Source organism: Pezoporus wallicus, unplaced genomic scaffold (genome assembly GCF_028554395.1).
Source record: "Pezoporus wallicus isolate ANWC-B61680 ecotype Strahan unplaced genomic scaffold, APGP_CSIRO_Pwel_v1 scaffold_3294, whole genome shotgun sequence".
Classification (NCBI taxonomy): Eukaryota; Metazoa; Chordata; class Aves; order Psittaciformes; family Psittacidae; genus Pezoporus; species Pezoporus wallicus.
In genome coordinates, this window is record NW_026635478.1 from 7,248,665 (window position 1) to 7,274,327 (window position 25,663).

General features: G+C 42.1%; 1 protein-coding gene across 1 annotated transcript; it reads left to right on the forward strand.

Annotated features, from left to right (window-relative positions):
• The first annotated feature begins 1,066 nt into the window (after positions 1–1,066).
• Positions 1,067–22,983, forward strand: LOC130608615 (zinc finger CCCH-type antiviral protein 1-like). Its single transcript, XM_057426675.1, has 14 exons — positions 1,067–1,436; positions 4,080–4,212; positions 6,361–6,613; positions 6,715–6,783; positions 7,280–7,441; positions 8,550–8,648; positions 10,933–11,056; positions 12,255–12,420; positions 12,925–13,045; positions 13,601–13,697; positions 14,146–14,224; positions 19,137–19,267; positions 21,639–21,790; positions 22,640–22,983. The coding sequence occupies exons 1-14, from the start codon at positions 1,150–1,152 to the stop codon at positions 22,921–22,923; spliced, it is 2,157 nt and encodes a 718-aa protein (XP_057282658.1). The 5' UTR covers positions 1,067–1,149; the 3' UTR covers positions 22,924–22,983.
• Positions 22,984–25,663: the final 2,680 nt, after the last annotated feature.

The window sequence follows — 25,663 nt, forward strand, 5'->3', positions numbered from 1 at the left end:
CAGCCTAGAACTATCAATTTAGTTTTTTAAAGCTAGAACTGATGAGGCAAAATTCTTCTTTTACCTCTCCTTTTCTATTGCTTTAAAAAAAATTATTTGTTCAAGTTTCATAGCAACAGGGCAAATATGGGGAACTATGACCTTCCATAGCCTTTCCTTCAACAAACCCGCAGACTGTGACAGATCGGTCCCATTCCTTGAGGTGGTTCTCTTTCTATGACCTAAACAGTGATCGTGACTGCGTCTATGTAGTTTCACATGCCTTTCAAATCAGGCATTTGCACCAGGCAACACAGGCCATCATTGATTTTATTTTCAAGGCTAACTTCCTGATTCAGAGGGAGCAGTTGATACTTACTGTTCCTTAAACTTGCACTGCTGAAGAGTTTAAGTATTGAAGCTCATCTCAGATGGATTTAGTACTCAGCCCTACCCCCATCTTTCCGATTCAGCATTTGCCATGCTTCCTCACGCACTCACAGGCCCTCCTTCAGCATTAATGGGAACCAGTCAGTCACTTCTCTGCTTCACACCCCCTGCCAGGACACCCACTGCTGCAACCAGCATTGATCAGCAGCTGACTGCCCATCTGGAAGAAAGAGAAGTAATGGCATTGCTACATAAGTACTAGAATTGTTTGGGGGTCCCAAGTTTTGTTCCTACATTATAGGCTTAATGCTCTGTACATTACTGTCATGTATAGGTAGAGAGGGAAGTTAGGAGGGAGACAAGGAAATCCTTCAGTGGACGCTGGCGCTCTCCTCTAGGTACACACCTTGAGAGAGACTAGCTGGGATCCATACTTGATATCGTGGAATGGTTTGGGTTGGACGGGACCTTAAAGCTCATCCAGCTCCAACCCCCTGCCATTGGCAGGGACACCTTAAACTAGACCAGGTTGCCCTAAGCCGGAAGCCACACATCCCTTCCAACGAGCTCTCACCTCTCGTCTCTCTCCTGAGTGGTGTTCAGTGCGTGCTTCCCGCTTTTCCCCTCGGCTCTGCCTTCGGCTGCGGGCTCCGCCCCAAACCTTCGGTTTCGATTCCCGGTGCTGCCGGCGGGGCGGCAGCCGCGCAGATCCGCCCCGCCCCGCTTAGCTTCTTAGTTTTTTCTCCTCCGGACCCGTCGAGTTAGAGCGAAAGGGGAACGATGAGTGACCCGTCGGTGTGCAGCTTCCTCACCAAGACCCTGTGCGCGCACGGTGGGCGGCTGGCGCTGAGAGACCTGCAGCAGCACGTCGGTCTCTCGGCGCAGCAGCTGGAGGAGACGCTGTCGGCAGTGGGTCCCCAGCGGTTCCTGGTGCAGCGGGACGGCGACGGCGTGTGGGTGCTGGCCGTGTCGGCCGTGCGGGTCTGCGTCCGCAAGGAGTGCGGGGGCTGCGACCGGCTGCATCTCTGCAAGCTGCATCTCATGGGCAAGTGCAACCTGGGGCCCAGGTGAGAGCCCCCGGGGCAGGCAGCCCTCGCCAAGGGCGGGGCACGGGGGACCCTCCTCATATGCATCCGACCCCGGTGGGCTTCTCACGGAACCGGCCGCCGTCGAGACTGGCCCAGGGTCTTTTCCGGTCCCCGCCTCGGGTACAGCCTCGTACCGCGCGTTTCTCGCTGCTTCTTGTTGTGTCTCGCTGTTAAACCCGTTTGTATACTCTATATATTTTTACATTTGGTCACTTTCAAAGTGACTGCGGTGGGTTGTGATTTTCCTATTGGAAAATACTGGTTATTTCCAGTATTACGACTTTTTGTTTGTTAAAGCCTCCTGCCTGTCACACCCACCGCTCAAACCCTTGAAGTGCTAGCTGGTTTTAAGCTATAAAGTTACCAACGTAAGTTGCTGCTCTGCTTACATCGTTGTCTGTGCGAGTCATCATTTGAGTTCCCTTGCACATTGATCCTGTATATATGGAGGACCCACAGGAAGAAGCGTAGGCCTGGCGGGCCAAGGGTTAAAAAAAAAGATAAATGAAACAAATAAAACAGGGCAGAAGTGCGACCCAGAAGCTTTTCAGTGACAGTCAATGGCAACAGTGAGCTCTGGTTAGAAGAGTTTAAGCCCTCCAGGCCTTGTGCTGTTGCAGTATTGTGTTGATAACCACCAGATTTTTCCTCTTTTGTCCCAGCAAACCAGCTCAGAGTGCACTGGGATCTGAGGAGCACGGAGGGGAAAGGCTATGTATGTCTCAGAGTGGTACTAGCAAAGGGTTAGGACGCTGAAACTTTCTTACCGTTTCTCACATCACTGGCAGTACAATAACCTTCGACGTGACCCGCTGGTAGAAATGCTTTCAAGTGCATGTAGGCACTTGTGCTGGGTGAGTTGAGGGGAACTAAAATGTGTAGTGAGGTGACACCCTTCATAATGATAAATGATTCTGTCCTCTCAAATAGCACCAAGTATTTAAAGTCACTTTTGTATGCATTAATGATTATTAAAACAAAGAGTATGGCCTTCATGGGGAGGGAGGTTGATTAAAATGAAATGCAGAAGTACTGCTAGAAGGACAACATGGATCAAGACGGAGAGTATTTTTAACAGGTAAGGTAAAATCTGCCCCTGCTTCCAGATCTTGCACCCTTTTTGTTTTTGAATCTCTTGAAATAAAAATGTCAGTGCAAATACGGGGGTCCTCTTACTTGGTGGGATTAGGATTTTAATCCCATTAAACCTGTTCTTAACTTGTGCCTGGCAAGTAACTTTTCACTGCTTTTTCTAAATGTATTATTAAACTCAGCTGATTAGTTATCACTGTCTTTGTGGACTGTTTCAACCTTTGACTTACAACTGTGTGCTCAAGTGATGCAGCTCACTGTGTAACTAGTGGAATCTGAAGTTCTCTGTGGAGGAATGCTGGTGATGGCTCTCACCTGAGCTACAGATAGCTCACTTACATTCATAGCCATTAATCAAGTGCCTACAGAATCTAATATTCTTAGGACCAAAGATGGCACACTTCTGCCCTTCAGGCTTTGCATTTATTATTATTTATTATATTATACTATACTATACTATAATATTATATTATTATTATATATTATATGTATATATTTTTATTTATTAACTTACAATGCAATGAGTCCAACAGGTAGTGGTGATCAGGGGCGAACTGGCTACCCAAGGGTCTGTACAGAAGGGTTGGATCAGGCACAACATGACGTAAAAAAGCTTTTGTGAGAAGAGTTTCAGAAGGTAACTGGGAGGTTAAAATAATAAAGGAAACAGAGGCTTGGGTCTGATGCATTCACAGGTACTTTTAGTGGTTGAGTGTATCTAGCCTAAAGGCTGTATCAAATGCTTTTGAAGAGCAAGACATTAGGAAGCTGTATTTTACTGCACTGAATTAATGCATAGGTTGACTCTTTCTCCTCTTATTGATTGCATTATCTTTTCAAATAAATGCAAAAAGTCCTGCAATCTCTAATTCATACCCACTTCAGACATTTCTCTTGGGTTAGTAAATGCTACCAGCATCTTTGTTACTGTTGTTTAATTGCTTCTTTATCCGAAACTTTGGAGTTAATGAACTTCCTTTGGGTTTGTTGTTTGTGTTTGGGGGGGTTTGTTTGTTTAAATTCCCACCCAGCAGACATAACAAAGTGTGTTGTTTTCAGTTTCACTGTCTCTTTGTTTTGCACTCTCCGACTCTTGCATCTTTCTTTACATGCCAACCCTGAGACAACCTTTTTACTTCACAAACATAAGGGTATTTCAACTTCCTCTGTTGATGTATTCCTCTAAAATTAGCTTGCTTTCTAGCTGTTTGTGTCGTGTGACTTGACTTGCCTCTTACAGAGGGGAAAGAAAGCGTGGAGTAGGCAGACTCTGCTGCTAGCTTCCTTAAAAGTGGTCTGGCCACATCAGTGTTTAAAATGGGGATAGTAACACTACTGTATTTCACAGTTGTTATGCTGTTTGATCCATTCTCTACATAATTACAGACACCATCTGAATGTTCACAGCGGCTTTTGCCAAATTACCTTTCTCTCCATGGCTTTTCCCAGGTTGCATATTATCCGAGGTGGTTCTTTACATCAGCTTGACTGAAGAAGTAACCACTGATATTTCTGTGTGTTTTCCTGCAGATCTTGTAAGTACCCGCACGACATCATCAATGATGAGAACAAAAAAGTTCTAAAGTCCCATGAGTTGTCTAGCCTTGATGAGAATGAGCTGCGAGTCCTGCTTCTCCAAAATGACCCTTTCTTCCTCCCTGATGTGAGTTGTACTGATTTCTTAAGAGAAGCTTTTGTCCATTTGGAATGGGAGAGGGGCCGAGAGAATGTGGAGTTCTGATGTCAATTTCAAGCTATTATGCTATGTAACAGTAATGCCAAGATTAGTGTGAATGAAGTAGGAATGGGAATGGCTGGGTGTGAAAGCACTGGAAGAAACAACATAGAGCCGGGGTTGTGAAAGTGCCAAATACTTATAATGAAAAAAATAACAGCAATAAAAATGCTAAATGCTGAGGAATGTGTTGCTTATGTAAATACCAGAAAGGTCACACCTGGATAAAGCTGTGTCATCTGTGACTTGTCAGCAGATGACCTGCTGTCTGACAGTAGGAATTGGACAACAAGGCTATGGCCTGTTTTGTGTGCTACTCCTGTTATCCCAACAGGATAGCTATAAGGGTACTCCAAACAAGCAAGCAAAAAACATCAGCAGCTTCACCAGAGATTTACAGTGAGGTAAACAAGATGGAGGTGAAAGATCACAATAACTGTTTGTGCTTACAGGACAAAAGGCCTATGTGATGGAGACCAGGAAGCAAGGGCCCCTTCCCTTTTCCAGCCTATATAGGCCTGCACATTTTGGTGCTCGAGGGTATAGGGGAGTGAGAAAAATCTGTGAGAAAACAACCAAATGAGTGCAGTCAGTTTTGTCTGAAATCTCCCCCTTCTAAAGTGCACTGAATTTTTGTACACTGATTTTTTATAAGGCACTTTTTTTTTCTTTCTTTGTATGCAAGTAACTGGTTTTGATAAATTTGCCTAACAATCCATTGTGGTTCTGCATGCGTGCATAAGGGCAATGCTATCTTCAAGGTATGTGTTTCAGAGCCAAGAATATCCTGTTCTGGCTACAGCTGTTCCTGGTTAAGAAATTACCAGAGTACTTCCTGTTACCTTTGTTTCTTGGAGGTTATAATCTCAACAGACCTGTTGGCCTAATACTTCTACTGCTTTCTTATTCCCTGCTGTGACAGTGTGGGGCTTTGATGAAATAGATCCTTTCTTGCTTTTTGGTAGTGTTTTAAAATATGTTGTGCTGGCAGGTTCAAGGAGCATGGTGGCGATGAGCAAGGAAGATTAACAAAATCTCTCTCAGCTCAGCTGCATCTAAAACTTGTGTTACTTGTTTAATTAGTCCTGGTAATGACCAGAGACTGGCAACCATCACTGACTGGTATTATTCTAAGCTCTTTTCTATAGCTCTGTTCAGACTTCACTGCTGTCAGGCATTGTTGATTACCTCTAATTGAGCACCTAAACTATTATGAAGTAAAACAGCAGAAGACAATGATCATGCAGGCCATTCATAAACCTGAGAGCTGGGGAAAGGGGTGTGAAAGCCCATTTGGTTGTTTTGAAGTGCTGACTGTCTCTGTGTGTGTGCTGTGTTTGTGGGAGCTGGGTCTGTTTAGCTTGGAGAAGTGAAGGCTCAGGGGAATCTCATCTCATTAGTGTTTACAAACACCTGAAGGGGAGTGTGTAAAAAGCACAGAACTGATTTTTTTTCCTCAGTGGTGCCCAGAACCAGAGGTGATGGGCACAGACTGAAACACAGGAGGTTCCCTTTTTTTTTACTCTGAGGGTGACTGAGCACTGACACAGGTTTCCCAGAGAGGTTGTGGGGTTTCCCCACTGGGAGATACTCAAAATCCATCTGGACACAGTCCTGGGCCCTGCAGCAGCATCTCTGCTCAGGTACCTTGAGCACCTCCCCTTGTTCTTTCTTCTCACCTTGGTGTCTGCAGGAGTTGGTTTGTTTTTTAATAGAATAGCTGTAAACCACTCAGTTGTTACGTGATTGTCTTGTTTAGGAGTGCCAAGAATGCATGCTTGTTGGATTGGCTTTTCTTGGTGGGGGGAAAGAAAAAAAACAAAACCAAAAACCAAACCCCACTTATGCACAACTTCAAAAGTGGAAATGCATGAGTCAGCTGAAAATGCCTGCTCTTCTGTACAAGAAATCTGCCTAGATTAAAAAAGTCACAATGAAAACATGCCTTTCTGTTACTGTATTTCTGCTGTTAAAACTGCATGTCTACAGAAGAAAGAAAAAACTTACTGATTCTAATGTGATTCTAGTGGAATTACTGATTCCATTTCATACTTCGTCTGTCCTCCCCACTTCTAGATCTGCCAACTTTACAACAGAAAGGATAGTAACTGCAGCCAGCAAAATAACTGCAACAGGCTTCATATTTGTCGACACTTTCTCAAAGGGGAATGTAGATTTTTTTGGTGCAAGAGGTCCCATAACCTCTTGGATACCAATTCATTGGAAGTGTTGGAAACTGGAGGCATTGATGTGAAGATAGCTTCAAACATGCAGACTATATGTAATCACAAGCATATGGAGTTCAACAAGGAACTGAAGAAGGGGAAAAGTAAGTTTTAAGAAACATCATCCTCGACACACAAATTGGGATGTTACCAGCTAGCTCAGTTTCTGGTCCAGCAGTGCTGTTTATTCAGTCTTCTCGTGCAGGTCCCAGAAGCCATGTACCTGGTCAGAGACAACACCAGTCTGCAACAGGAACTGGAGGTAAAGATGAAGGTATGGATTGCTTCTAACCTTCAGTCCTGGGATCAGTGGGTCTCTTTGGGATCTGCTCTCATACAGCTCCCTGTGGTAGTTGGAGTACAGTTTCTGTGCTTTACTCTACCAGATGCTGAAAGCCATGATACTGGACAGCCTGTGCAGGAGTGTTGAGATACCTGCCCAAGCACTGTGCAGCACAATGTGGAGTAGTCTGGGATTGATCTCTGTACTCTTAACACTCTGTTTCCTGGGAAGGAGACAGAGTTGTGACTGTGTGAGAGAGATCTTTCCTTGCCTTCTGTGCCCAGGGAATGGATATAGCTTTGCCAGTTGAGCAGTAGTCTTGATCTACCTTCCAGTGAGGGAACAAGAACTCCTATGTCTCCTGTCCTCCTGAGCAGAAGGGCCTTGTCCTTAAAACCTGTCAGAGTCCAGTACTCTGAACAATTTTTTTTTTGATGTTCTGTGCATGGAGGGTGTGATGACTAATATCAAATTTACTTACTTGAAGATAGGTGCCATTACACGGGTGGTGTGAGCTACCCCAGCGGGCAGCTGGGCACCACACAGCCACATGCTCACTTCCCCTTCACCACTGGTGGATCAGGGGAAGAGGAAAAAAAGAAAGCAACAACAAGAAAACCTGAGCGTCAAGAAGAGGGGAAAGTGAAGGGTAAGTGGAAGAAGTAAGAAAACAAAGGGAAACAAGTGCTGCAAAGGCAATCGCCACCTCCCACAGATAGGCTGATACCCAGCCAGTTCCCAAGCAAAAGATAGCTAACCCTTCTAAAACACCCTTTTTTCCCTTTGATTGCTGAGCGTAGTGTTATATGGAATATTTCTTTGTTTAGTTTAGGTCTTCCCAGGTGTGTGCCCTCCTAACCTACTGTGCACCCCACAGTCTATTCACTGTGAGAAACGGAGAAAGCCTTGATGCTGTGCAAAAACTGCTCAACAGAAGCTAGAGCATCTGTGTGTTATCAGCATTGTTGTGGTTGAAAATCTAAAGCACAGCATCATATGAGCTGCTATGAGAAAGATTAACTATATCCTAGCGTGGCCCAGTACAATGAGATTTCTAATGCAGCAGAGTAATGCAAAATACACTGAAAACAAGATACAAATGTGAAGTTACACTTGCCAAAACGTAGCAATTGCAATACACATTTAGTCAATACCAATGTGATTCCCATGCTGGTCTGTATAATATGCTCACTGTCATGATGCTGAATGTTCCCGGTCCCTAGGAACAAATATGTAGGCTGAAGCCAGCTCAAGGCTGTTGCTCTCTTTGAAGTTCTTTTATTAGTTGCTTAGCCCCACATGTTGGGCTCAGCTCTGTGTTCACTCCCCCCATGCTGGTCTGGCTAATTAAGGGAGAAACATTTATATTGCCAGTTGATTCACTCAGCTGTTGTAGCCCTTTATCTACAGTAAAGGCCACCCTTTGGTCCCCTTTGTGTTGAGAAAAAGTCAGCTTCTTTGCAGTAGCCATGGTCAGTCATACCCTGCGTAACTCTGAACTTCATGACGTTTCCCTTGCCCATTTCTGCTGAGGCTTCTTCCACTGTAGGGGTTTACTGGTGAGTCACAAAGCCCTAACTCAGGTGGTAGGGCTTCATGTATGTGGGATAGTTGGATCCTGAAAGCACTTGACCTGGATATTGCAGTCAACTCCTTGTTATTTCTGGGATGAAATACCAAATGCAGTGTCTTTGTCTTAGGCATCTTGGTCTATATTTTGATAGGGCAAATAAGGATTGATGTGTTCTTTTCTGTAGATAAAGGTGATTCCTCTGCTAAAGGTCCAAAGGGCAACAAAGAAGATAACTGTGATCAGATATGTGTGTTCTATGTCTGGAAGTACTGCAAGCATAAAGGTAAGCTTTGTAAAAAGTAATGTTATCTTTGGAGAGCAGGGTCTACAGAGGCACTCCCCACTCATATGGCAATAACGGTGCCATATGGACTGGCAGTTTTGCCTTTGCATTTACTTTGTTTCCAAGTCAATAATAAGCATTGTTAGAATTACAGACATAATCAGAGGGAAGTCAGGTGGGTACTCTAAACCTTTTCTCCTCTAGGCGATCCATCTATGGCCTATTTCAGCCCTCTTGATGGGGGCAGGCTTTGTGTGTGTTTCTGTGTCAAACACTCTTCAGATGTTAAATATTACACTTTCTGTAACTATTAAATCAACTTAAGAGCTCTTCTTACGTTGTCATCGTTGACAGCAGGTAATAGGTCATCCTGTACTCCTGCAGTATCTTATGTACATCAGATAATAATGATACTCTTCCCTCTTAAGTCCTTTTTAAAGTGATCTGAGGTGTTAAAATGTTTTAAGAAAACAGTAGTTCTACCAGCTAAGCTAAAAGTAAATCTAGTCCATTGTCTGTCTGGCAGTGGCCAATATCAGAGGTCTGGGGAAAATTGCAAGTATAACAACTGTATTTGGGGGCTGTCCCTGAACAGTTGCTTAACCCCCAGGTTAGGCTCTTCCTTGGTTATGAGGAGGTACCATGAGATTTTCTTTAACTGAGCTTGTCCAGTCTCTTTCTAAAGGACTACTCCTTTTCTGACCACCTGATCTTGGTAAAAGAGGTGCTTAAATAGATCAGACTGTGTTTGCTTTCACTTAGGATATGCACAGTAAGTTGGCTGATAATGGGTCTGAGATGTCTCTGTGCATTTAGCATTTCCATAGTGTGTGTGTGTTCTGGTAAAGGTGCCACTCTCCTGTCAGAAGCTCCTTTTCTGAGATGTAGATGAGTAAGTTACTTTAGGGCTTGACAATACCTTTTCTTAATCATTACTTTGAAGAGAGACAGAACTTTAAAAAAATAAGTTATTTCTTTTATGGGTATTTTATGGATAATAGAAATGAAATCTGGCCAAGAGAGACCAAGTGTGGTTTTTGTCTACAGTATGCCAACAAACAGCACTCCAGCTCTGTTAACAAAAATGAAGGAAGAAAGAAGTGAATGACACTCTTGTCTTCATAATTAGGGCTAATTTCCATATGTTCTGTGGTCAGAGACATCAGGGGTCATGAATACTGAAAATCCTTTTGGCTCTGTCTGTGCAGCTGCTACTCCAGCCTTGTGTCAGATTTCTCAGACTCTGCTTGTTTAGGATGAGGCTTGAGGCTGAAGTTTATCAACCTTTGGACCTGCATAATGGTGTACCTGTGTGCTGGCTGTGGAGGTCAGGCTCAAAGCAGCTATATTGTGACCACCAAATAGCTAAACTCAAGTAACGGTTGGAGGTTATGGTGCTTTGCTGTGCCACATTTGTCTCAAAAGTGGTAAATAAGAGGTTTGGTCCATAACTGGATGTGGAGCACATCAGCTTTTCCCAGCATGGAGGCTTGCAGGGCAGCCTCTGCCTGTATCCAGCCACATGCACAGGGGTGTTAAGCAGATCTGAGCTCAAACATGCAGACATACATGCATTGAAAACAGATGATTTAAAAAGTCCCAGAAGTCTTCCTCTTCCTGTGTGAATGGTATATAGCACAGCTGCATGCAACTGTCTTGCATGCAAGACAGTTAAGAATTGCTGCTTCCTATGTTCTAAGAAGCAGAGCAACAACTCCAAGAGTGCCTGGCAGTCTCGTTAGTGGGTTAGCATGCTACCTGTTCAGGGGTGAGTGTAGGGTGTCTTTTGGGGGATGTTCTGCGGAGCATTGCAGTCCTTTATGCTGCCTCATTCGTTGGGTTTGGCCTGAAAAAAAAAGTATGCAGGTTTTGATAACCACCCCATATGTTCTAAAGGAAAGAGAGAACCAAATATATTGAATGCTTATGTGATGTGTAGACTAGAGTTTTTACAGCTGAGAAATGTGGTGGTGTGACCCATGGACACACATTTCCTATCTGTGGCACTGCTCTCCCAGCTGCCATTGTTGAGTCTCAGCAAAGGGAAGGTTGTGGTTTCTTTGGAATATATTTAGCAGTATGAGAGCTTATGTTGCTTTTTCTTTTTTTTTTCCTATCGTTCAAATTCTATTTTCAGCATTCTGTCTTTATTGCTCATACCAAAGTCCAGGAGATAAAGCCAAGAGTGTAAAAAAGAAAAAAAAGCTTGTTCCTTCCCTCCCCACCCTGCCTTGTCTCACTGTTAGGATTGCAGCACTCTTGACTGTGTCTGATCTCATTACAGATAAATGCAAATTTGTTCATTACCACTTGCCCTATCGATGGCAGGTATATAATGGGGTGACCTGGAATGACCTCGCCATGATGGAGGAAGTTGAAAAGGCCTATTGTGACCCACAGACTAGCAGGTATAGTGATGCTGCACTGATTGCTAGAGTACTGTAGTTGAGCCCTGGAGGATGACCATTTTGTTTTCTTCCTAAAGGTGTTTGACATCCATAACTTTTGTTTACTGAGATGCTCAAGATCTGCAAGATATACAAATGAGCATTCTTCTCCTTAAAAAGAAAAGTAAAAGTGATTGCATGGAACTATCACCCCATTTTTGTCTTCTAAACATAACAAAACTCTTGCATTTAAAACTCGAAGGTAAAAAGAAGTGGATGGAATTCAGTGCTTAAAATATTAGTGTTTCAGATAATGAATCATACTTTATAATAATTTAAGTTGTGCCTTTTAACAGCAGTTCAGAGATGGTCCTTCTCTATGGCTATTCCTTTCCCAATACAGCCAGTATCCATAATAATTTAATAGTATCTATAATATGCCTAGAGGAATTTATTAAATGGCCCCTTGCGTAAGCAGCCAATCTTGTTTGTTTTTTTTTTTTTAAGAGAGTGCATTTTTCCTTTAACTCCTTGCTGAAAGCCCCCGTGTGAGCCACATGGATTTGTAGGGGACCCCGAGTTTGGCCTCAGTAAAATGGTATAGACATTTTGGCCTGTGCCTCTTCTGACAGCAGATGATTTAGATTTGCATCTCAATTAGGCTGTGGATGGTACAAATCACAAGCAAGATTCCCAACAGGAGGCTGCTTTCAAAGTCTTTTTGCCCGAGAGTTAATTTTTCAAGCCTCCCAAGAGTAAGAGCCCAGGTGGCTCCAGTGATGAATGCCTCGCAGCTGGGACTGCATCCTCTGTAGCCACATTAAGAACAAAGCTGGTACGCTGCAGGTGTTTACTGGCAGATTCAGGCAGGTACTTACCAACTTCCATTTTTGCACTGAGAAAAACTAAATGTGATACTTATTTCAGAAGTACTGTTTGCCACATTGTATGTGTAGCCCCAGACTGTCTGTGAAGCTGGCAGTGCAGCATGTGGCTAGTGGTTGAGTTGGCATTCGGTGTCTCACAGGCCATAGTTCACTTCTGAAGCTTGGAAACAGTTTCCAGAGCTGCCACACAGCTTGTGAGAAATATTCGTATTTCAGGCCTATTAAGTTCAGGCAGTCACGTTATATTAAAGAAAATTCCACCATGTTAAATTGGGGATTAAAGGATAATATATATACTGTTAACTACAAAACACCTGATCTTGTCCTTACAGTATAGCGGGTAAGAACATTGATTTCCAGACAATGACCTGCTGCTCTTCTCCACTTCGACGCCTTTCTACACCATCATCAGTTACAAAACCCACATTTGTATTGACCACGCAGTGGCTTTGGTATTGGAAGAATGACAAAGGCCAGTGGATTGAATATGGAGAACAGGTGACTCCACACCCTGTGCAAGGAATCTATGATTCTATGAATCACTTCTGAAGAAGTGTGTGGAGCCTCTTTCCCCTCTTCCCTTTTACTCAGCAGGATTAGTTAAGTAAATACTTATGCTTGAATGTTACAGTGTCAAGGCAGTAAAGCTACAGATATTCGTAACAGATGTGATGAAATGATGATAGGCTGTGGGGAGGGAACGTGCCTTATCTCCTTACAGTGAGGTTCAGTATGAACTTTTTGCATGTTGTACATTGTTTTTGTACTTTAGAGAATTATACTTGCATTGTGGTTTAACCCTGGTGTCATGGAGCAGATTTAGGGTCTGCTGACTATGCCAGTTTGTTGCGGGGGAGATTTTAGACTTAATGTAGATTCCTTTTCATCCTACTCTTTGTGTCTTTTCTCCCTCTACCCAAACTAGTCATCCAGGGCTTAGTCCTGACTATGTTTGCTCATTACTCTTCTTTCTCTTTTTTTCTCATTTTTTTCCCCACAAAGGGAGAAGGGGATAGTGCGAGCTCACCATCTTCTGCTGTTATTGAGAATTTGTATCTAGGAGATCCAGATGGCACCGTGTTTTTCCAGGCTGGCTTGTATAAGTACGAGCTCAATTTTAAAGGTACTCATTTTAAAGATTCTTGTTTACAACTATGAAGTGCTTTACAAAGGTCAACTTGCAAGCTATCCCAGCTTTTAGAAGCCATTATTTGTTTTACTAACACTACCAGATTTACTCACTGAAATTGGAAGTGAGCTAGCGATGGCCCAGAGGAAATTCCTTATAAAAGTAACCTTCCCCCTTATTCCTTGACACACTCCAGACTCACACTGGACCAGAAATAAAAAAGATTCTTAGCCTTCACATAAAGGCATAGTAAACCTTAAGTAAATTAAGTTAATCTTGTGGATGGTAAAAATGAAAAATAAGCATCTTTCCCTGCCACTGGCAAAACATTTAAAGAGCATGAATGACTTAAGGGAGCAAGCAAGACAGACGCATCTTAAATAAGAGTTACAGGAAGAACAGGAAGCTTACACAGTGTTTATGCCACCATTCTTCAGCAGATAGAATGGACAATGAATATACACTTTTCATTAATGAATAATTGTCATTAATTAATGACCCCATCTTGTAGGCTTATTTGTGACTTTTTCCTTGCCTTTTCTCCTCAAGAAATGACCCAGACAAACACCTCTTCTAAAACTCGAAGATGGGTCTGCAGGCGACCAAAGTTTGTGTCTTCTGAAGATGTGCAGAAGATAAAGAAAGGGTAAGTGTTGCACTTTAAGTTGTTGGGTCTTCATATTTCAGAAGTAATTATAAGGCAAAATGGCTTCCAGTGTTGGCAGTAATTGTGCAAAGAGCAGAGCTGTTGGTGGAAGGAAACGTATCCATTTGGCTTAGCAGAAGCTGTATCACAAATTGCCAGCTTGGTGCATCACCTGTTTTTTGGGGTACATGTTACTCCAGGTACCATGTCTGCAGAACTGGTGATGGACAGTTTTTCATTAAAAAAAAAACAAATGAAAGAGGACTGTGACAATTGAATGGCAGCATGCAAAGCCCAACTCACAGACTGAGGCTGTTTCCCAGGGGTTTTGCGGCTTATTTTGTGTATTTGTAAATGTAGGAATTGGCCAAAGGGGATGCTGCCATTTCAGATGCTTGGAGCGTTACTGAAATTACTAACACCTCATTTTCTGTCTGTTTGCCACCAGCCAGAAGGATTCTTCTATTCCCAGTCAGTCCTGTCCTGTCCACTGGGATCAGTCTGCACTGCCTGACTTCGGATACAAGGTATCTTCTTCCCCCCACTTCCCTCCTTATTCTTTCCCTTTTGTAATTCTGATTGAAAGGCACGGAGGAGGATGCTTAACTGAAGCAATTGTAACTGGGCAGATGCAAAAAAGGGACAGGAGTGATTTCTTGGGTTGGTGTGGCAAAGAACTAGGTGATCTCCCAAGAGCATGAAAAAAGGTGCCAAATTGCCATGAACTTCAGAATTTAGGCATTTACCTACACATAAAACCAAAACTCATCAAATTCAGTACAAAAAGATTTCCTGTTAAAAAGGAAAAAATGATGACTTGGTGGGCCAGTTAAAGAAGGGGCTTCTATGAAGTGTGTTCCTTCACTAGAAGCTGGGCTGAGACCAAACTCTTCCTGTGTAGGACATTAAAAACCCATCCAATAATAATACCATAATGGCTGTTGATGGATAAAGTTTGGATTGGAGATACAGGAAAGGAAATCTCTGTGTGCTCTTTCAAGTCACCCAGTACTGTTGTGTACATCACAGATCTGAGCACAGGCCATGGCCTCAAGGAACGGCGGCAGCAGAGTTACAGTCAATAGTAAAAAAACTGTTTGCAGTGATCTCTTCAACAAACCAAACCCCTGTCAGCCCAAGGTCTAGGTTCCTCTTTGATCTACCAGGAACAAAAATGTTCAGGTGTTTTTAAACGTTAGTAATTCTTTGTTTTAGCAATTTTTTTTTTTAAATTGCTAGGTCTAATGCATTAAGAAGCAGTCCTGGAAGAGCAACACAGACTGTGGAAGTACTAGAATGCTAGAAAAAAAAAAAGTATTTTCAGTGTTACACTTGGCCTTCCTTATAGTGCTTTTGCCCCAGGTTAGAGGACAGCACATAATGTGGAGCATAAGGTTTTCCTTGTTGACTGTGTCAGAGCCTTTTATGATGGTGACCAAGTTGTATTGGCACAAATACTGTGATGGCGAGGGACAGGACAGAAGTAATAACCGTATTTCTGAACTGGGAGATCTTTCTGTCTAGGTTCAGTTGATGGAGACCTCCATTGCTATTGTCACTCTTTGCGTTTTATTTTCCCTAGTGTAGTTACATTGACAGTGGCATGAGAACCAGAAATATCTTGTCTCTTGGCTTCTCTGGCCTCATTTCTGTTACTCTGCTTTGTGCTGAATATTTCATTTTACTCTGAGTACCCTCTTTTGTGTTGGATTATGCCTTAGTGTAACACCTGTATCTGGCCATGTGAATGCAGCAAATTCATCTAAACCCAGTCCCAATGCAACATCGGCAGGTAAAACTGAAGTTGGCTGCTGTGTACATCTGCTCACTTCAAATAGCTGGTTTTCACAATCAGCAAAACTGTGAAATTTCACAAAAAATTCAGAATTGTGAAAGTGTCAGTGCCCGGCACCCACCAAATGAACTAAGGAGTTTGTGTGGAAATATGGTAGCCAGGCCTTTTGAAGACTTGGGCCTGTGATATTTTGAGCTCTGTCACAGTAATAAAGGATATAGCTAAGCAGCAAACCCTTTGGCTTAGCAGCAACTTCACTGATTGACATAAGCTTAAATTTTTCCGAAGAATGCCAGGAAGACAGGTAGCTCAGTTCCTTATAGGTCCCTGAGTTGTTATGTGCTTGGCTGCTTCCCTTATCTACTCCGCAAACTTCAGTCTGAATTTTAATTGAGCCCTTTTGTTGGGGTGTTTCTGGAGTCACTGAGGTGAGTGTGAGACACTTTGGAATGCGATGTACAGGTCCATGGTATCACTAGAAGTACTTGTAGGGAAGTGTGTGGTGGAGAGTTCATCTTGCTCCCCCGAGCTCCGTTTGCTTGCTGAGTTGGTGCTTAAGAAAACATCTCTTAACACGTAAACTGAGTACCTTTCACAGGAAAGGAAACATTAATTCTGTACCTAAAAAGTGACAAAGCCCACAGTACCTGTTGGCACTTCAGGTGAAAGCCTGGGCTAGATTAAATCTTTCTGTGGGACCCTATGCTTGTTTTTTTGCTTTTTTTTTTTTTTTTTTTAGTAGGTAATATTGGGACTGGCTGGGATTCTACTTGCATGTGATGACTATCGTATGACCTGACAATTACTAACTGATGCATTCTTCAGACGTTGACAAATAATCCTGGCAAAATTTGCTGCACTGGAAGTGATGCCTTTTAAAAAGGAACAGCTATGAGACAGGGAGAAAGTCATCTTTGCTTAACAAAAGCAGTTGTGTTTTGGTAACGTTGCTTATTTTTTGAGTGTTACAGTGTCTTAATCTGTAAGTCCTTTAGAATCATAGTTCTGTAGAAAGTAATGTATGAAATGCCCAATGGAACTTGGGAACACTAAGTAGCAAGTTGGTGTGAATTTCTTCTTTGTGTAACAAAGTGGGATTAGTAGTTGATAATTCTTTTCTGTATTTGTCTCTGAAAGATTTGATATTGTCTTGGAACTTCATGATGGGTATTAAAATGCATCTTTAATGTACAGCAGAGAAATACTTGTGATGAATGTGTGGGTTTGTATCAGAGGATCAGTCTTTGGCTGCTATATTGAGGAATCCTGACACGTGTCCCAAAGATTGCTGTACTGTAACAGGAATGAGAGCTGATGCAATGTGAAGAGTCTGTCTGTGTACTTTACAGATAGCAGTTCTAGTTGGGTTGTTGTTGCTAGTACAACCTGTGCTGCTTCCAAAACCCAAGTTAACCAGAGATCAAGGTTTGAGATCAGAGATTACTGTTTTTGTAGTCACACCCTAACAGAAATTACTGTCAGGGCAGGGATTCATCCACTGCCTCAGAAACGCCACTCCTTAACAGAGGGTTAGCAAATGCTTATGCTCTCTAGGTTTTTCCATTTTAGTTATGAAGATGAAAAGAGCTAAAAAAGTTAATGTTGTTAAGAAGTACTCAGTATCTGAAGGGGTCCTACAAGGATGCTGGAGAGGGACACTTCATCAGCTACTGGAGCTCTAGGACAAAGGGTAATGAGTTCAAACTGAAACAAGGGAAATTCAGGTTAGGGAAAAGGAAGAAGCTCTTTACTGTGAGGGTGGTGAGGCACTGGAATGGGTTGCCCAGGGAAGTTGTGAATGCTCCATCCCTGGCAGTATTCAAGGCCAGGCTGGACAGAGCCTTGGACAAAATGGTCTAGTGTGAGGTGTCCCTGCCCATGGAAGGGGGGGTGGAACTAGATGATCTTAAGGTCCTTTCCAACCCAAACTATTCTGTTATTCTATGATAGGTATCAACCTGCAAGAGTAATGTGTTGTTACCCTTTATTAGCAGGAGAAGCATCCTTGGGGAAATATGGACAATCCCACAGAGTTTTCATGTGAAAGATAACTGGCTTGGTTCCTTGAAGGCCATCATATGATAAAATAATTTAAGTACTTTTCTTACAGGATTAGGCTTTGTATCACATAGCTGACTCTGTTTTACCCAGAAAGGTTACAGTTCCTCAGTAAAAGATGCAGCATAGCAAAAGTGTAATTGTAGTTTAAAGAAGAATTGTTTATGTAGGAATGAAAGATTTAGTACTGAAATATAGTGACATAATTTTCATCTTCTTAGGTGACAGTGAGCAACTTGAGCTGTGGTGTAACGAGCTTGCAGATAATAAATACATATCCATCCAGGTTGTTCTATGTATTATGTTTTAAAAAAGCTTTGGAAAATACTCTTGTATTAAGATATGAGAAATTCCATTCAACCTTGTAAAAACTTTTTAATAAATTCAAAGAAATTATTCTTCCTTGTGTAGCTGACTTTATTTTTAATCCTCAGAAGACTTTTCTGTAAGGCCTTTTCATCAGCAAGTCCTCGGTGCACAGTCTGTACATGGTGTCCAGAAAAACACCTCTTTATTTATATGCAGTTGTGAAATATAAGTCTGATTTTATCTCCTGTTTAAACTCAGCTTTTTAAAACATGAAGGTTTTGCCTGATGTTGGTTAAGATGTTGGTTCCATTAAAGCAGTTTTTGTGCTTTAAACACGACCTTGATGTATGGGATGCCACCTTGAGTCCCAGCTTGCTTAGGCAGCGGTGAAGTGCAAAGTACTGCCAGGTGACATCAGTCTACCAGCATTATGCGTTTTCAGTCAAGCTTATGGAAGAGAAGTGTTTATTCTACAAGATTAAAGATACAAATTACTTCATAGAAAAAGTGGAAATTTTATGTGTGACACAAGAAAGCAGAAGAGATCCAATCATATTTTAATTATGTTTTGCATTAGCTCTTGTTTGGGAAAAATGTGCATTTCCTGGTGGATTTTTAAACACAAGAAATATGGATAAATAGACTTTGTTTCCTTTAGGAAAGGAGATCTATTTGCTTAAACAGGTGTTTAGTGGAACCTTATCAGAATCCTGATTGTTCTCTTATGTTTAGAAATGGTGCTTTTTTTCTTAAGTCTGTATTTAAATGCAACTTTCCAAGTTTTAACTTTGGCAAGTTAAGGAGCTGTGATCCTGGGAGGTTGTATGTATTTGTTTCACCTTTAATAGCTGAAGCTTCATTAAATATCTGGTTACAAATGACACTGTTATCTAACACCTTCTGTTCTTAAACAGCTTTGTATATAAAACTAAGATTATCTGCCATAATCAGTCAAGTTTTCTTTCTGAAATTTCTGCTTCACTGAGATCTAAAGTTGTGTCAACCCTTACTTAGAGGTGATAAACATTTAACTGACCCTTTCAGCATCCTTCTTGAAGAGAAGCGAGGTGTCCTTGCAATGCAGGAGTGACACACTGATTTACACATTAAGTACCTGTTCTAATTAGCACAAAGTCATGATCTAAAGCATTATGTTAACCTTCATAAGTATAGTTGGGGACCCTCTTCTGAAAGTGTACCTTCTGTAATTAGGCTTCTGCGTGTTATGAGCTAACTGAAGCCTCATGTCTTCTTTTGCTTTGGTTTATGTTTTATAGGCAGTGGAGATCAGTGATACAACTGCTGAATACAACCAAATAAAGCAGCTGTTTCATCAGACTATGAAGAAATACAGCATCCTTAAAATAAAGAGGATTCAGAATCCATCCCTCTGGAAAGTGTTTCAGTGGTGAGTATTTCTTTCCTCATCCTTATTGAGGCTGGGGGGGGGGTTTGTCCTGATGTCCTGTATCTGCTTCCTAGGACAGAAAAGACATTACCACCTGTACTTTAACGTGACTGATATTTCCATCTTCGGAGCAGTTCAGGAGTAAAATTTTGTGTCAATGGCCTTCCAGAGAACACCATGCTTCTGGGAGAAGGTTCTCTTTGCATGTCTCTTTGGAAGGTGGGGGGACAAATACAGACACAAAGACATGAATGATGAAGAATTTGGGATGAGGATGCCCACAGTAATGCAGCACAGTGCATTGTCTCAGGGATTGAACAGTGACTGCCTGCTGCACACATGTTCTGTCCGTTACAAATATTCTTGCATTAGAGAAAGTGAGCAAGGCTACAAGGTGCTTGGGGCTTTTGTTCCAGTCATATGTAGCGAAGGCCTTCTCAAGAGTACCTTTGCTGAATGAAGTCAGTATTTGTTGAGAAAGAATCCTTGTGCTTTAACTTAATGATCCCTGAGATCAGAGCTCCTTTCTGATTTGCAGCAGAATACCAAGACAGATGATAATACATTTCAGCTGATGCTGGTGACAATACATGACCATGTTCAGGTTAATTTGGTAACAGATTAAGCTGCTGCATAGAAACGATGTCTAGTTTAAAACAAAGGCACAGATACTTAACACAAGTATTCAAGGACTGTATGGAATGGCAATGGAGAAGGAAAATACTGCTCAGGTAAGTACTTTCACCTGCAACATGACTGAATAATTTCATAAAACCTTTTCGTGTAGTGAAACTTAAGGCACTTCAAAACATGTAGTAGCGCATACTGTTTATCCTTCTATAATGAGATACTTAAGCTAACCAGACAGAGTTTAACAAGTTCTCAATGAACAAATTTCAATCCATTGCTCTTTTCATTTATGCAGTTTACCAGTTAGAAGGATTCTCCCCTCTCCCTAGCTCTGTTTATTGTGTAGCTGATCACTTCCTGAAGATTATTGTTGTCTTGTCCTTCCACAGCTTCTGAAGACCTGTAGGATGTCTGGGTGCTGTGAAATATTTTTGCCTTCCATTGTGATTCCTCTTTTGATATGTGTCATAGCTCAGTCTGACTCTGGCCTAAATGAGTAAAATCTCAAGGAGGCTCAGTTTCTCTCCTGGCTTTGTCTCCTCAGCCACACTGATCTCACAGAGGAGCAAGAGCTCAGGGTGTATGGAGTAAAGAATAAGCTGCCTCTAGCTCCTAGTTACTGCTGGGGCACGGAGGGTCTGTGGGTACCTCTGCAGAGTGTTCTGGGTGGGACGGGATGAGACAAAAAAGCAGAACTAGTAGGACCCTACAGAGGAGCAAAAGGTTGGTACAGCAGTGCAGGGGACAGTAGTAGTGTCAGTACTTCCTTAAATTCACTAAAGGAAGCCAGGATTATCTAGAACTGCTGGGCAGTGGTACCAGTATATTGCTCATCTTGTATTTGTTCATCATACTGCTCGTCTGTCTCATCTTCCAAACTGAGAGAGGAGAAAACAGAAAATCATAGAATGGTTTGGATTGGAAAGGACCTCAAGATCATCTAATTCCAACCCCCTTGCCATGGGCAGGGACACCTTACACTAGACCATGCATCCCTGGCGGTGTTCAAGGCCAGGTTGGACAGAGCTTTGGGTGTCATGATTTAGTGTGAGGTGTCCCTGCCCATGGCAGGGGGCTTGGAACTGGGTTATCTTAAGGTCCTTTCCACCCGAACTATTCTATGATGATTCTATGTTGCCCAAGGCTCTGTCCAACCTGACCTTGAACACTGCCAGGGATGCAGCATTTACCACTTCCATGGGCAACCTGCTCCAGTGCCTCAGCACTCTCAGTAAAGAACTTCTTCCTTTTATCTAACCTGATATATCCCCTGTTTAAGTTTTAACCTGTTACCCCTTGTCCTGTCACTACAGTCCCTAATGAAGGGTCCCAGCATCCCTATAGGCCCCCTTCAGATACTGGAAGGCTGCTATGAAGTCTCCACGCAGCCTTCTCTGCTCCAGGCTGAACAGCCCCAGATTTCACAGCCTGTCTTCATACGGGAGGTGCTCCAGTCCCCTGATCATCCTCATGGCCTCCTCTGGACTTGTTCCAACAGTTCCATGTCCTTTTTATGTTCAGGACACCAGAACTGTACACAGTACTCCAAGTGAGGTCTTGCAAGAGCAGGATAGAGGGGGCAGAATCACCTCCTTCAACCTGCTGGTCACGCTTCTTTTGATTCAGCCCAATATATCTCATTTAGCTGACACCTACATGTACATTATACACTTGTTTTTAAAAATTACTTTCTCCCTTCTATTCTATGGCTCACTTGCTCTCCTCTGTATTTTTCTGTTAGGCAAAAGGAACAGATGAAAAGGGAAAACGGAGGGAAGGAAGTAAAAGAAAAGCTCCTTTTCCATGGAACCAAGACCTCCTTTGTGGAATCCATCTGTAGTCACAATTTTGACTGGAGAATCTGTGGAAGCAATGGAACTGTCTATGGGAAGGGTACGTAGGAAATGATTCTGTGTGTTAGATGTCTGCTTACACTCCCCTGATACTACAGCAATCAAAGTTTTGAGCTATAGAGGGTGGAAAAAAAAGGAGTAGGTGATTTTTATGATCTTCCTTCCCTCTGGGGAGGACAAGGATTTGCTTTGAGCAGGGTTAAGGCTTTTCATAAGGTGTTAAGAGTCTAGGGATTTGGAAAAGCCTCTGCTGCTGTAAGGTGGGATCTTCTGAAGGCTCAAGTTCATAATTTGAACTTGCAAGAGTTCAAAGTGACACAAGTGCCATGACACTTGTAACACTTTGTGACACAAGTAAAGGAAGATGTGTGTGGTTAGAAGAAATGAATAGCCACAAGGTCTTCAGTTAACTTGCTATGTACGCATCTCTGGCTGGTGTGCCTGCCACGGGTGTGCCTCAGCATGCCCGCTTCTAACAGAGCATTAGGTAGTTCCTATTAACTCAGACAGGAATTTGTGGATGCTTTGTGCTATTGAGCACATGAAGTGCCATGAAGGCTGCTAGACTTCACAGCAGGGAGCAATAAGGGCATGCATTCCCTCAGTAGGATTGTGAAGGTCATCGTGTTTTCTTATCTATTCCTCACTGTAACACACACACCTGTAGTGGTTTCGTTTTTAAAATACGAACTCCTGTAATAGCAAATTCCAAGTGAAAATCATGTGCAGAAATCTCTTCTCTTGTAAAAATTTCTATGGGATTATGTGAACTGAGTAAGAAGAGACCTGAAGGTTGGGTTGAATACCGCCTGAAAAACAAGGGGATGCTCAGTTTTCATTGTGCCTTTATACGTTTTTCTTATAACCACATTTTCGTATTATTTTCTAGGAAGTTACTTTGCTAGAGACGCTTCCTATTCCCACTCATACTGTGAGCTCACGGTGAAAAAAAAAATCATGTTTGTGGCTCGTGTGTTGGTTGGAGATTACGTTAACGGCAATTCAGCCTATGTGCGCCCCCCGACAAAGTCTGTTGATGGGCTCCGGTTTTATGACAGTTGTGTGGACAACCAGACAAATCCCTCCATTTTTGTTGTCTTTGAAAAATACCAGATTTATCCAGAGTTTACAATAGAGTACACAGAGGAAGAAAAAAAATGTATTGTGTCTTAAGGGGATCAGAGCTATTTGTATCCCTTGTCGTATTTTCTGTACTGCAAGTGTTCCTATACTTGGCAATACTTCTTTTTCTTGGCATACTTCTTTTTACTAGAATCCTTTGGAATGCTAATCCAAGAAATTTCTGTATTGAGGAGGACTAGCAAAGCAGATGTTACAGTTGAGACATTGCCTTGTCTTCTCCTTTTCCTCTCTTGTATCAAGTGTAGACATTTGGGTAACTGTAGCAGAAGAATCAGAATTGTGGGACAGGAAATTGTTTTCACTTCTGTGGGCAAATAATTGTAAATGTATTTTCTTAGAAATATAGAGTATTTCTCTTTGCCAATAATTCAGTTCAGAGAAGAATTAACGGTACAGCTCTTTGTAAGCAAGATGCCAGGTTTCTAGTAATCAAAGATTCTTTCCATTGCAGAATACGATTGTTCTTGGTCCTCTCGTCTATTGCAATTCTAAACAAGTCAATCTACCTTAGAATGACTTGACTTAGTTTTCAAAGTACCACTTGTTAATGCGGATACAAGTTTCAAGTTTAAAATGGCAAGACAAAAACATCAAAAGCTTATTTTAAATCTGTATCATAAATTCTCAAGTTTCATCTGTACAATGGCAGCTACTGTTTGGATCAGAAAATGGTTGGCTCAGATTCTCTTTGCAGATCTGCAGTAACTTGCTGTGTGACCTGTATAAAAATAGAGCTCAAGTGAAACTGTGAAAATCCCAGTCTATGAATAAGTAGGTACTAAAATGTGATGGTATATAAAGGCTGTGTCTCAATGAGCCAGGCTCTCATGTCAATGTGGCCACCTATTTTCTTAGTGTGAACGTTTGCTTAGCAAATGCTACGGGACAGGAGAAACATCTCAAGAAGCAGAGATATTTCCTGCCCTACTTGTAGGTGTTAATTTTCATTCTTCCAGAAATACAACCTGACTGGAAGAACCCAGTTATGTCCTCTGGAGGCCAGTGGTAGAGCTGCTGTTCTGTGTTTTGTTACCCACGTTGCATGGGGCAAATTGCTGACGAGCATAGCTCCTCTTTGTAGCTGTTGTGCTCCTGGATATTGCTTCCCTGGGTCTGACGTGATAAATGTGCCTCACCTCCGTCAGCGATGTACAACCCTACCAATGGTGGTTATGCCTTTTCTTACAAAGTTACATGCATTGTATTGTCCCCAAAAGAAAATATGTAAACTTGTGGAGTCTCTACTGAATCTTAGTAAGAAGTTTGTAAGTTAACAGAACTGAAGACCTTCTGTACAAAGATGTCTGCTTCAGGTAGTCTAGCTGTCAAGAGGGAACCATTGCCGAAGATCGAAGACCAGTAACTTTTGCTTTTAGTAAGCTTTACAGTAACACGAATAGCCTCCCACTTATTTATGTCTTCAATACTAATCTGTCAACTACATGTACTACTCAAAATTTGCAGATTACCCAGAGCACAGGGAAATGTATAAAACTAGGAAATCTAACTAAGACTGCTGTCTTGGAACTAAATGAAAACATGCATCAGGATTGTATTAAAAAGATTTTACCACTTTTGAAGAGCTCTTTCACATTTGTTTTTCTGTAGAGTTCTTGAATCATTTGAGTTTTGCCGCCTTTGCAAATAAAATGTGTTTTCACTCACTTTTTGCTTATTAGTGTGCAGTTTCTCTCCATACGTGAACTTATGTCTTCCCTATGTTTCTAAACCAGGGAACTGCAAGGATGCAGGTTAGCATTTTAGTGTAGATTCTTAGCTAAGCAGGAAGGATAGAGTACAGTCTGATTCATGGAAGATGTTTCTGTAAAGGAACTTTCTTAAGATACTTTAAAATTCTAAGTGCTGTGGTAGTTTAGTTGGATTCCTTGTAAATAAATGTATCTATATCCCTATAATCCTGCATCCAGCTCTGAGGCCCCCAACACAAGAGAGCTGTGGAACTGTAGGAGCCAGATCTGGAGGAGGCCACAGAGATTATCTGAGCTGGAGCATCTGAGCTATGAAGACAGGCTGAGAGAGCTGGGATTGTTCAGCATTGAAAAGACTCCGGGGAGACCTTGTGGCTCCTTTAGGCACTTGAAGCTGCTCTAAGAAATCTGGAAAGGGGCTTTCTACAAGGGCCTGTAGTGAAAGGACAAGAGGGAATGGCTTTAAACTGACAGATTTAGATTAGATGTTAGGAAAAAGTTCTTTACTGTGAGGGCAGTGAGAGACTGGAACAGATTGTCCAGAGAAGTTACAGACTGTTACAGGTTTATGAAATGAACCTGAATAACCCATTTAAAGCTTCATCCATACATGCAAAGAAGTCATATACTTGCTGCTCAGCTGAGCACATCTTTGAATTTATTGATGTAAAGCAGGCAAAATTCTCAATCACATATCAAAAGTACTACAAATGTTATTCTTCAATTTGTGTAGCAATGGATCATCACATCAATTACACACTTCACAAAGAGCTAGCAGAGTTCTCAGACTTGTCTTCCCTAAAATGACTTTATATTCCCTGAGGGAAAAGTTATCTGTCTATCCATATCTTGTTTCTCTATGCAGGACCTCCAGAGGCAGAGCAGGGCCAGCTATAGAAGTGTTTTTTTAGGTCAAAAGGGAACTGTATGTGGGACATGGGGAAGAGCCTGAGCTGGACAAGCATGTTTGTGTGAAGGAGAGCTTGTAGATGCAATATCAAAGCCAGAGCTCAGGCAGCTGAAGAGTCTATTCAGGAGAAAGAAGAAGAGGAGGCATTAGG